Source organism: Oncorhynchus mykiss, chromosome 11 (assembly GCF_013265735.2).
Source record: "Oncorhynchus mykiss isolate Arlee chromosome 11, USDA_OmykA_1.1, whole genome shotgun sequence".
Lineage (NCBI taxonomy): Eukaryota > Metazoa > Chordata > Actinopteri > Salmoniformes > Salmonidae > Oncorhynchus > Oncorhynchus mykiss.
Window position 1 is genome coordinate 38,413,788 of NC_048575.1, and position 13,595 is coordinate 38,427,382.

The 13,595-nt window shown below is 41.7% G+C and overlaps 1 protein-coding gene across 2 annotated transcripts in view; it reads left to right on the top strand.

Annotated features, from left to right (window-relative positions):
• The window catches only part of LOC110535674 (cadherin-7-like), a 145,541-nt gene that overhangs the window by 62,217 nt on the left and 69,729 nt on the right, over nt 1–13,595 (top strand). For both annotated transcript variants that reach the window (XM_036935435.1, XM_021620823.2), the window contains exon 3: nt 4,806–4,925. In XM_036935435.1, coding sequence (XP_036791330.1) covers nt 4,806–4,925 — 120 coding nt within the window. The remainder of the gene's footprint in view (nt 1–4,805; nt 4,926–13,595) is intronic.

The following is a 13,595-nucleotide window of genomic DNA, read 5'->3' on the forward strand; positions in this document are numbered from 1 at the left end:
GGCGCCATCGGAGCTTCCCGTCTGCCCAGCGCCGCCAGCGCCGCCCGTCTGCCCAGCGCCGCCAGCGCCGCCCGTCTGCCCAGCGCCGCCAGCGCCGCCCGTCTGCCCAGCGCCGCCAGTGCCGCCCGTCTGCCCAGCGCCGCCAGCGCCGCCCGTCTGCCCAGCGCCGCCAGCGCCGCCCGTCTGCCCAGCGCCGCCAGTGCCGCCCGTCTGCCCAGCGCCGCCAGCGCCGCCCGTCTGCCCAGCGCCGCCAGCGCCGCCAGCGCCGCCAGCGCCGCCCGTCTGCCCAGCGCCGCCAGCGCCGCCCGTCTGCCCAGCGCCGCCAGTGCCGCCCGTCTGCCCAGCGCCGCCAGTGCCGCCCGTCTGCCCAGCGCCGCCAGTGCCGCCCGTCTGCCCAGCGCCGCCAGTGCCGCCCGTCTGCCCAGCGCCGCCCGTCTGCCCAGCGCCGCCAGTGCCGCCCGTCTGCCAGGAGCCGCCAATGCCGCCCGTCAGCCAGGGGCCGCCAGTGCCGCCAGTCAGCCAGGGGCCGCCAGTCAGCCAGGGGCCGCCAGTGCCGCCAGTCAACCAGGGGCCGCCAGTGCCGCCAGTCAGCCCAGCGCCAGCGCCGCCAGTCAACCAGGGGCCGCCAGTGCCGCCAGTCAGCCAGGGGCCGCCAGTCAGCCAGGGGCCGCCAGTGCCGCCAGTCAGCCAGGGGCCGCTAGAGCCCCTCCGCCCGGAGCAGCTGTCCCTCTGTCCCGAGCAGCTGTCCCTCTGTCCCGAGCAGCTGTCCCTCTGTCCCGAGCAGCTGTCCCTCTGTCCCGAGCAGCTGTCCCTCTGTCCCGAGCAGCTGTCCCTCTGTCCCGAGAAGCTGCCCCTCTGTCCCAAGCAGCCCCTCTGTCCAGTGGGGTCATTGAGAGGGGTGGGCATGGTGAGTAAGCCACGGAGGCGGACAATAAGGCGGACTGAGACAATGGCAAAGTGGGGTCCGCGTCCCGCGCCAGAGCCGCCACCGCGGACAGACGCCCACCCAGACCCTCCCCTATAGGTCAAGGTTTTGCGGCCGGAGTCCGCACCTTTGGGGGGGGGTACTGTCACGTTCTGACCTCTATTTCCTTTGTTTTTGTATTTATTTAGTATGGTCAGGGCGTGAGTTGGGTGGGCAGTCTATGTTTGTTTTTCTATGTTTTGGTCTAGTTCTATGTTCGGCCTGATATGGTTCTCAATCAGAGGCAGGTGTTCGTCATTGTCTCTGATTGGGAACCATATTTAGGTAGCCTGGGTTTCACTGTGTGTTTGTGGGTGATTGTTCCTGTTTTTGTGTTTGCACCAGACAGGGCTGTTTTGAGTTCTCACGTTTCTTGTTTTTTTCCGTTAGTTTGTTCATGTATAGTGTCGTCAATAAATACAATGAACAACCACCACGCTGCGCTTTGGTCCGCCTCTACTTCACAAGAGGAGAATCGTTACAGCAGCCTATTCATCTGACCATGCACAATGGCAACAGGGCAAACAAGTTTATGTCTCCTACATTACCGGCTGATAATTGCACATTTGTTCAGTCAGAATCGTGGCGTCAGCTTCAAGATTACCAATGGCGCAAAGTCTGAGCCTTAATGTCCTTGATTCTCACACAAATTTAATATAACATTTTATTCTGGGTGTATTATTCTTTGTAATAAATTCAATAAAAAATATTGGCAGTGGCTCTCCATTGAGGCCAAGTTGTTTTGCATGTCAGAATACTTGCTCAGTACACTTGGTTTTGTAGGTTACAGATAAAACTCTGGTGTCTATCAGCGGCCAGAACATAGTTCACAACAGAACAATAGAGGTAAATGGTGATTACTGGTAGCGGAGATTACTGGACCTTTGTGCTCAGGTGGCATCCCTCCTTCAGGTCCCAGTAAGGAAAAGGCAAACTTCTTTAGGAAATATGGACCATCAACATGCTAACAGTGTCATTACAATCACTTTAAAATCAAATGCATTGTGTTAGTTCTAAGAATGGGTACATTAATTTTCCAACCTTTATTGAAGCATTATTCATAGGTAGTTCAATCATAGTCATCACAGTACATTCACATTCACATAAATAGCCAGGTACTTTCCTTCACAATAATATATATGCTGTTTCTAACCAGTTCCGTTCGCAGGTTTCTACAAACAAAAGTTGCACCTTAAATGTAGCAAACTATCCTGATAACAAGTAGCAACCATATGACCTTGTAGAATGGTACACAAAAATAAAGGTGCAAGTTGGAACCAAATGAGGTTCTTGGAAGCAATGCCATAGGGGAGCCATTATACAGTCTCTGAAAAGACAAAAATGGGATGATGAGTCTTTGAAGAACCATATATAAATCCCAAACCAGAAATGTCCCTCTAGGACTGGAATTAAATAGACCTGCTGTAGGGTTAAGACTTATTTGCATATGTGACCGACCGTCTCTTATTTGCATATGTGACCGACCGTCTCGATTCGGTCTAATGTAGCAATATTTGAAATGGTGGTTTTTACATTGGATAACAGTGCTACAACATGGTATATCATACACTGTAATTGAGGAACAATGGGAAAGTAATTTTGCTTTGTAAGCTGATTACCTTGTAACCCCACTTTTGAGAAAATGGCCCTGAAATGTTTTGGTACGTCTACTGGAGAGCTTTTTTTGGTCTACACCCATTCAGCATCATTCACACCCTCTTAAGCCTTAGCCCCACCCATCTCTTTAAGGATTCACATGTGAGGCCATGAGGTAAACACACGCTATATAAAATAAAATCGATGTTTACTTGTCACATGCACCAGATAAAAAATTATGTAACTAGGCAAGTCAGTTAAGAACAAATTCTTATTTACAATGATGGCCTAGGAACAGTGGGTTAACTGCCTTGTTCATGGGCAGAACGACAGATTTTTAGGCTTGTCAGCTTGGTGATTCAATCTAGAAACCTTTCGGTTACTGGCCCAATGCTCTAACCACTAGGCTACCTGAAATGGATACTTGCATAGTAACAATATCCAAAAACAGAGTGTCCAGATAAAAATATTTTTGAAATATTAGATTACCTAACACACTTGTCTAAATTGATGGGTCATGTGAAGGAAATGCTATAACCACCCCCAGCCACATCTAGCGAAGTGGATGGGTCACTACTGTCTAGTCATGTACACATGTTCATGAAAAACAATAGATGGCCTTAATCACCCCCAGACACACCTGGCTAATTTGATGGGTCATGTAATAATCCTGCCGAAGTGGAGTCTTTTGTTTAGACACATAGCTAGCTAGGTAGCTAGCTAAAGAATGAACCAGCATAAACCCAACTCATGCTACTACCAATGCAAACATTGTCATAGCTGTAGTATGAATCTGCAGGTAGCTAAAGCTAACAAACTAGGTTCCATGTAAACTATCTAACATTAGGCTATAACTAGCAATGCAAATCGATTTCTGATTCGAATAATAGTACTACACAGATCATACACATAACGTCAGCTAGCGAGCCAGCAAGCTAACTTTCGCTAGCTAACAGTACGTTTTAACTTGCAATAAAAAACGACTTTGACAAAATTAAAAATGTATATCTGAAAATGCAGCTAGACTCTTACCTGTATACATGGATGAATGCTTCACGGCAGACTGGAACCATTTAACTCTGTTTTGTTTGTAGCCAACTTAAATATTGTTTGGCCAGCGTTGTGTCAAGTCACTCCGGTTGACACATTGACCGTGGCATGTGCAGAAAGTAGCCCATCACTTTTTCCAACTGATCTGTCGATAGCGCCTGCTAAATTCATGACATCAATGTTGTTGAGAAAAGTAGCAAAACTTTTGTTGTTCTTGATGGCTAACGTTATATCTTTCAGTAGAAAGGACTATCAACACATTCGAAACAACTCACATTACACATACATATTACAGACCGATCAAAACTCATCTCCCGGCATGTCCAGCCCAGCCATTATCTCAGCCAATCATGGCTAGTGGGAATGTTCCTGTCTTTTTCCGTGGCCAAACCAATTAGGCCGTTAATCTAACAATTTTATTATGTTATGGATGGAACAAAAGTTTGTTATTAAGGCATATGTAAGTTCACATGTTCCAAAAAATGATGAAAAAAAAGAAAATCATTTTTATGTTCAAATGCCTCTTCATATTTTATATATATATATATATATATATATATATATATATATATATATATATATATATATATATATACATATTATATTATTATATTTTATATAAATATACATATATATATATATATATATGTGTATGTGTATATATATATACATATATATATATATATGTATATATACATGTGTGTATACACATATATATATATATATATATATATATATATATATATATATATATATATATATATATATATATACACACACATATATATATATATATATATATATATATATAAATATACACACATACATATATACATATATATATATACACTTCTATACATATATACATATATATATACATACATATATACATATATATATATATATATATATATATACACACACATATATATATATATATAAATATACACACATGTATATATACATATAAATATACACACATGTATATATACGTGTAAATATACACACATGTATCTATACATGTAAATATACACACATGTATAACATTGACATAACATTGACATTTGTGTGCTTTGTGGAAATGTTGTCATACATACTGTTGATTGATGTAAGAGCTGTTTGTCTTCAAATAGGTCTGGTGGACAAAAATGGCTGATGTGGTCTTGATAACTAATTGGATGCTGTCTGTCTACAGGAACAATGGTGGTCCAAGTGGCAGCCACAGATGCAGATGATCCCACATATGGGAACAGTGCCAGGGTGGTCTACAGCATCATCAGCGGACAACCCTACTTCTCAGTGGAACCAAAAACAGGTAGGCTGCTGACTTTTGGGAATAAGAATTGACCATGCAGTCTGGACTGGTCAGACATACTGTATGACTAAATGTTATTAACTTAAAGTCTAAGTCGTTGGTCTAACAAACACCACTGTAGCTTGGCGACCTTCCACCGCAGATGCGGAAGACAGATGGATTAAGACACAGCCCATACAAAAACTGATATCTCCATCTTAAGCTGACAGATTTTGATGGGATTTTTAAAATTGTTTCTTAGATTGATGCACAGGTGCATAAATATACTCCTATGGATGTTTTATGTATTTAAAAAAAACTATCAAACTGCTCAAATGCCTCACATGAAAATGTCAGTTTACATTGTAGCAGAAACACATGGTAGCAGTATGCATGCTATCACACACAGAAAATTGGCCAGTAATACGTAGTGTTATTTTTCAGTGTAACATTTCTAGTGTTGATTCAGGTGTTAAATGAACTCTAAAAATTAAAGCTGCAATATGTAACTTTTTGGGAGCGACCGACCATATTCACATAGAAATGTGTGTCATAGATCTGTCACTCTCATTTGAGCAAGTCTTCGAAGAGGTTATCTGTTCTATAGCGCTATATCTATGCTTCCCTTAAAGTACATTTTCTTGTCTTTTACTTTTGGTTTTGTACACCAGCTTCAAACAGCTAAAAATACAATATTTTGTAAACAATATTTCATAGCGATGAATATGGTACAATGATTCTCTACACTATACTTGCTTGTTTTGTCACAAACTGAAATTAAGCAAACTATTAACATTTTTGCAACCTGGAAATGGCTGAGTTATTTCATCATAATTCATCTTTAAATTAACACTCATTGGTTTGAAAATAACCCGAGTGTTGATGATAATAACCAGAGTTGAGTTTAGGAGTGTTTTACCATTGGGAAAAATATTTTTTGCCATCCAAACCATGCCGATCATTATCATATTTCCCAGCATGCTCTACTTTAGGTGGTTGTTTTTTGGAATGTTTTCTTTATCTGTGTTTTTGTATGTACATTGATTACTCAATCAATCTTATGCTACACAAAGATAAATAGCATACATTTTTCTAAACAAATCCAATCAGCTAGTTAGATTTATTGCACACATTACTGAAATGGTTGTTCCAGTTTAAATGGTTTAGGTAGTCTCCTTTACTACTGTCCACAATCTTGACAGCCATTCTGAATGCAGTTTGTGGGTGAATGAAAATTCCAGCTGTTCCTAACTCTGCCTGGATTCCAATAGTAATTATGCTTCACTTTGTAAACCATCGTAATGTGACTTGTAGGCCTGGTGTGGTCTGTAAACAATGTGCTCCAGGCCATAGTATTATGGTAAAACTAGGTCTCAAAATGAGGCCTAATGAGATATGTAATGTATTGTCATAAAGAGCTACATTTGTATGATAATATTTACATAATAACTCACTAGATAAAGGCTAAATAACTGAACATTTATGACTTCAACAACCATTTCTCTGTCACTAACAAATAGTCATTGGTGGTAACTCTACAATTCACTCTTAAAGGCAAGGGACACTGGGAAATTATATTGGAGGTGTGGCTTAGTGGGGGCGTGGCTTTCAGGTAGTTGTTTTTGGCCTCCTGTGAAAGTGGAAGTGTTGTACCAGTTTAGGTGGTCTATGCTTCTACATCAGCATTGTTCGCTATTTGGAGTTTTAGCCTGGGCATCTGCTGATGTAAAAAGGGCTTTATAAATACATTTGATTGATTATGTGGTGTTATTGTAAAACCTGATTGTCTCAAACTATATACACTTCCTAGTATTAAAACAACTTTATAATGTGTTATTGCATAACACTAAAAGTGTAAAGTCCCTAATACTGACGAAGTGTAACAGCGTCAGCACTAAGCACAATGTTGATTTAACACTGAAAAGTGTGGACCAATATATACTGTGACCCAGTGTTAAATTTAACACTGGCAGTGTTGATTCAATGCGAGATAATTTTCCATCTACATTCTCTAAACTCAAGAATATATATTTGTTTTTTTTTGTTTAATTCGCCAAATATAAAGCAATGGAACTGCATAACAATGCTGGGATGTGAAGTAGTTGTTCTGACTCTTGGGGTGCTTCGTTGGAGTGTACAGCTGTTGTCCTCGGCTACAGATAGCTAGTTGGCTCATTAGCCACCGCCTCACTGTGGGGGACGCTAGCCTCATGCAAAGCACTGGGAAGAAAAAAGAAGTTTGGGCGTAGTTCCATTATTTTTGGCTAATCTTCCTGCAACACATCCAGGGGAGATCTGCTTACATGCTGAGGTTTTATAAGTCAGACAGACTTATAGACAATACGTGAACTCACTGACTTATTAAAAGTTAACTTTTAATAAGTCAGACTGGGTGGGCAAGTAGCATCAAGCCAGTCCCCTGATTTAATACCAAATGCTTTCAGGAAGTTCAGACTAGCAGACATTGGAAGCACATTAATCTGCGCGGGGAACAAGATTGATGGAAATTTGACTACTTGAATGCGTCCTCAAAATGATCTTTAACAAAGTTAGCGAGACTACTTCAGCTCCGCAATAAGTCTCAACTGAGAATTTGTGACATCAATACTAATCAGAGCGAGAGCCGACATTTGCTTAAGGTGATGTTTAAGCAGCATGTCTACCCCATAAAGCGGTTGTGATTACTGAAGTGGCTACATAGTGTAGAAAGTGCAATGAAGAAAGACTACTCTTCAGTGTAATAGTACACTTTCACTTCCTGGAAAGCCAGAACAGACTATGTTTTTGCTGTGGATATTTCTGTGAAAATGTATTTCGAGTGGCACCTTAACTTTAGCATATTTGAACAGAATTTGTATGCACTTTACATGTGCAGACACAACATGGAGGACATACAGTACATACTGCAAAGCTAAATCAAACAAATTGTGTCTGGCACAGGACACAAGAAAATGTATTTACAATACATTTAAATGTGGCTACCTGTGAAGAAAAGACCAGAGGTGAATGCTGTTTCTATGACTGCAAACTACTAATTAGACTAATTCATTGAAACAAGCTGTGCCTTAGCTTTGACAAAGTGCTCGTGCTGAAATGCACTTCTTGAGCTCGAGCTACACAGTAATACTGCACCACAAGTGATTAAGTGGTTGAGGAATAGTTGTCAGGGAGGTGGACAATGTCAAATGTGACTTGGAGGGTTTGAATCCTGGCTCACTTTGATCAGGCAAGTCCCTTTACTGGGAGTCTTTAATCGCAAGTTGATTCCGCAAGGTGCCCTTGGGGAAAAGGTGTTTAATCCTGAATAGCTTCAATAATTGTCAAGCTGTAAATGTAATGCATGGCTTATTAAGCCTCCATTTTGTAATGTAGCTCAGGAAATAGGACACTTGAGTTTGAAGGTGAAATCAAAAAGTGGTGCACTGCTAGGCGTTGAGGCCTGCATGTGGGTAATTGATGAAAGACCCAATGAATAAATGTAGCTATGAATGACTGTCTAGTCCGTCTACTGTTTCTATGATACTCATTTGGCATTTTTGAATGGCATTAGTAGAAATGGACCATAACTAACAGGGATTAATAATGCACACCTCCCTGCAAAACACACATACACAAATGCATGCAAGTCCTCGGACACACACACAGTTTTGTACACCTTAGGGCAGAGATGAGCACACGAGCACATCGGCAATGCCTGACATGTCTGCTTGCCTCAGACCTCTGTTCTAACGACGGGTGGGAGCGGAAAGGCCAGGTGTCTGTGCGAGGATTCATTATGTTTAAAGTTTTTTTTAAGAGTGGGCCTGCATGCATTTCAATTTGATGTACGCTACTTCTGCGATGACAGTGTTTAGAGCTTCACCATCATCTTTTTCAGCTCCTCTGGTCATGATGAAGGAGATCATTTAATCAAATGTAAAATGCTCAAATAAGGGACAAGGCCAATGCCAGTCTAGCTGTTCCCCAACTGTTTTCTCAGCGCTAAGATACCAAATACAGAGACTGGGAGATGGTTCCAAAACCTGGTAATCCCGTTCTGATTAAAATATTGGAAGGGCCTTTTGGGAGCTTTCTACTCAAGGTGTTTTCTAATCTGTACAAGTCATGACACTAACCCACGCACACACACAAAATTGTGAATCGCCTCTGACGGAGATCCTTGTACAGTACTATCCACTCCAGTGACGGGAGGCCATTACAGCTCAGGGTAGGTATAAATCTGGCCTCACATATCGTTATGCCACTTAGTGTGCAATACTATAGCTTGGCAAAAAATCCATTATCTCAACCACTTCATCAGATTTTGCATATACAGTAGCATTTCCTCCTGTATTTCAAACATAACAGTAATGTTACTGAAGATGAGTCACAATTATCTGCGTTTCGTAATGTTACATAATTGTTGTGTCGTGTCTTTGGCTATGCCGGATTAATTGCTATGACATGCTATTATATAAAATAATTTCTCCGTAATTAATATCACCTGATTGAGCTAATCATGTAAATGTAATTAACTAGAGAGTCGGGCACCACAAAATAATATTTATAGAGCTGTTATCTTCCGAATAAACTCTTAAAGATTTAGCAATATTTTACATCAATAGCAGTCAACATTAATCGTCATCTTACTTCAGTCTCATATTCTGAAAGTTGTAAATTCTTGGTCATCTGCAAGAATCCTGGCTAACAAGTTGAATCAGCAATACAAAATTGGGTTTAATTATTTATTTACTAAATACCTAACTAATCACACAGAATAACATATACAAAGAATTAATTATCCCTGGATAATTCTTTACGTCATAGGAAACGTCCCTAGCGGGCGGAACAGATATGACAGCTTGTTACACAAAGGAAAAGGGGTGGGTTTGAGTGAAAGAGCGGGAGACTGGGGGAACAAAGGTAAGAAGCTGTGCTATCATAAATACAGTATCTTATGCATTCTAAATTACCGCCCATTTGGAAAAGGAAAATGCAACAAATATTTACTCTGAGCTGCGCTTCAGTAGGTTGGTGGTAGGTCGAAGGCCGTGTTGCCAAACCGAGTCCTCTGTCCTTTGAAGAATGTCTCTGCTGGTAAATTGGATACGGGATACTCTGTCTGTTCCTTCCTAACCTGCGTTTGCAGCTGTGGTCGCTAACTCAACGGCTAGGGGGTATCACTTCTGTTGTGATTAAGAGTTCAAAGTTCATACCATTCGCAACCAAAGCTCATGCTGATGTTGGCTTCATTCTGTAGTTTTTTTCTGAACCATTCTGACATGGGATCGTCATCCTCACATCTGCGGAACAGATAGTTATGTTGTAGTCAAGAGCTTATATAGGAAGGAAGAGGGGGTGTGTGAAAAGGTTACAACCTCTGTCTCTTCACGTGGGTGGGCCACTGAGTGAGCAGCCCTGTAATGGATTTCTTCCGTCGAAGGAGAGGAGGACCAAAATGCAGCGTAGTTCGTCTTCAACATGTTTAATAAAAGATGATAACGTGAACACTACACAAATACAAAATAACAAACGTGGCAAAACCCGAAACAGTCCTATCTGGCGCAGATAACACAAAGACAGGAAACAATCACCCACAAATACCCACAGAATATGGCTGCCTAAATATGGTTCCCAATCAGAGACAACGATAGACATCTGCCTCTAATTGAGAACCAATCTAGGCAACCATAGACCTACAAACTACCTAGAAAGGAAACAGCCCCATAAACATACCCTAGACCAGAAAAAAACACATAAATCCCCCATGTTACACCCTGACCTAACCAAAATAACAAAGAAAACAAAGATAACTAAGGCCAGGGCGTGACAGACCCTAACTAATGAAAACCCACATCTCACATTTTAGAAGCTAAAACCACATTTCATCCCATCACAAATAATGTCATATTCAAACTTTTAAATAGAAACAACAATTCCATGTGAATCTGATAACTCTGATGTATAGACTTTCCATTGTGGAGTTTATGTAATCTTATCATTGATGAGAATGTCTCAGATGACAACCGAACTGACATCATATTCATTAAGTACCACTGCATATGTTCAATTGTTCGGATTACCAGAATATAGTTAATTTCCCCCCACATTCTGACGTTCCCAGAATCTCTATGTTAACCAAGGGGTTTTGCAAATGTAACCTTAGTAGGGTAGAGAGAGGAAAAAGGGGGGAAGAGTTATTTATGACAGTCATAAACCAACCCCCAAGCCAACGTCATGACAGTTGAATGTTACACCACATCCAGACCACCAAGAGATGGGACATTTAACGTATCACACAGAGTCAAGGTGGCGAATGATGACTCAGCTGATACTAGTTCCGTCTGGGAATCTTTCACAGTATGAGTGTAATGAACACAATGGGAGACAGAGAGCTGGTTTCAAGCGCAGGGCGCAGCAGGTGTTTATTGTAAAGGACCACAGGAGGAGGCAGGTAACTCGGTCCAGGGGCAGGCAGAAGGTGTTGGTTCAGTTTTTCTGTGCACGGCTTTTTACTTAACAAATAACGAACACTCAAAATATGCACTTATGAATCATAACAATTTTAATCAAAATACAGCTGTAGACAGAAATCAAAGATCAAACATCACACATACAACTCATGTCTCTCCTGAGTTCTGCCAAATAGGAAAAGTCCCAAGTTGCTTTTATCATGCTTGTTGTCAACCCCCTGTGATGTAACTGCCTACGTCAATACCTTCTACTCATGAGACCAAGCCCATGCATCCACAGCTATACAAACATAGTTTCAGCGTTATCTAATTGCTTAGCAGTAAATGTCCACTCTCCAGGTTGATTTATAGTGGTATGTCTTACTAGTCTCTTATCTCTTTCCCCTGCAGGGTTCTGTGTTTATCTTTGAGTTGCTTTTCTCACAGACCGTTTCTTTATAAGATTCAGAGACTAGAAAATAACTGTGAAACAATGTTAAAGCTTACAATACATATACTGTTAATCTGTAGTCTAGGACCCTATAAATGTGGAGGAGGGTCCCATAGCAACATACATAAGCATAGTCAATTATTATAATATATTAAACATTTGGTGCAGCCCCTATCATGACCCCAATTTGACCCCATCAAAGGTCATACACAGGGGACCAAAAAGGCAACAGTACAGGCAGGGAAAAGGCTAGTAACGTCTTCCGGGAGATCAGGCAATAGGTTTATAACAGGAAATCCGATAGGAAAAGTACAGGCAGGGAATAGGCAAAAAGGCATCATTATTGAGGCAGGCAAAACTATCATACACGGGAGAAGTAAATTACAGGAAAAACAGAGCTCCGTAATAGAGATGTGTCACAAAACAAAGAATACCTCATGATGGGGTGCAAAGAACTAAACTAAATAGTGTAAGATAATGACATACAGGTGTGTGAACAGGTGATCAGAATTCAGGTGATTGGGATCTAGAGAGTGAGCTGCGTTCAGGGGATCTACGTGTTTGAGAGTCTGGAAGCAGACGTTACAATGAGTGAGATACATTTCTATTCAAATATGTATCTGTGCTCTGGGTTGGAATCTTTCAAAAGATAAGAGTTAGATGTAGAGTATGCATAGAAGGTGGCTTTTCATGGACAAATTAAAAGTCAACCACCTGGCTCGGATGTTGTACAATTCCCAGTGTACTCTATATGGCCTGTTTTTATCTTACGTGGAACAATTGGGTGTAAGTGGACCCTCTGACCTACCACTCTTGTTTAAGTGTCCATCACCTTCATCGATACCTCTCATAGCTACACGGATGGTAGGTCAGAGGGGCTCCTATCCTAGCAAAGCGCTCCAGTCCCCACACTTTTATTTCCTATTCCCTAGACAAATATCAAGGATCCTAGGCTTTATACAGGGAGAGTGGCCTACCCCTCTGCCGCCAGCAGAGGAAATGAGCGGCTACTATAATGTGTCTTTTCCGGCTGCACAGGGACACACGGTACAATGCCGATGCGGGGCCATGCCGTAACAGCCACAGAAGGATTTTAATCATCGGCTCTCCCCACGAATGACACGGTCATGGTGCGGGGTTAACAGAGATGTGAAGCATTTCTTTGCTTAGTGAGATGATTCACTTAGTTTACTCCCAGTTTCAAACACAACCTCTTTTCTTACTGGCTTCATTTAAAGTTTTTTGGGAAGCCCCTGTTGTTTATTTTGGGGCGGGGTGGTTTGGTGGCCATTAGCCAACTTTTTATAACAGCCAACTTCTTCAGAAATTTTTAAGACTGTTTTGTTCTTTCAAGTTAGAACTTTGTTCTTTGTCTCTGTGTTGTCCCTAGAATTTCTAAGCAAACAGCGGAGGTAGGGCTTTCTCCCGTTTTATTAAACTAGGCAAGTCAGTTATTAACAACACATTCTTATTTACAATGACGGCCTACCCCAGCCAAACCTGGACGACGCTGGGCCAATTGTGTGTGGCACTACGAGACTCCCAATCAGGGACTACAGTGATGACTCTTGCTCTGAGATGCAGTGCCTTAGACCGCTGCGCTACTCGGGAGCCAGAGTGGCGCTGCTCCTATAGAGCTAAATTTTTATGGAATGGTCTGCCTATCCATGTGAGAGACGCAGACTCAGTCTCAACCTTTAAATCTTTACTGAAGACTCATCTCTTTAGTAGGTCCAGCGTGAAGTCTGGTGTGCACTGGCCCAGGGGTGCGAAGGTGAATGGAAAAGCACTGGAGTGACGAAACACCGT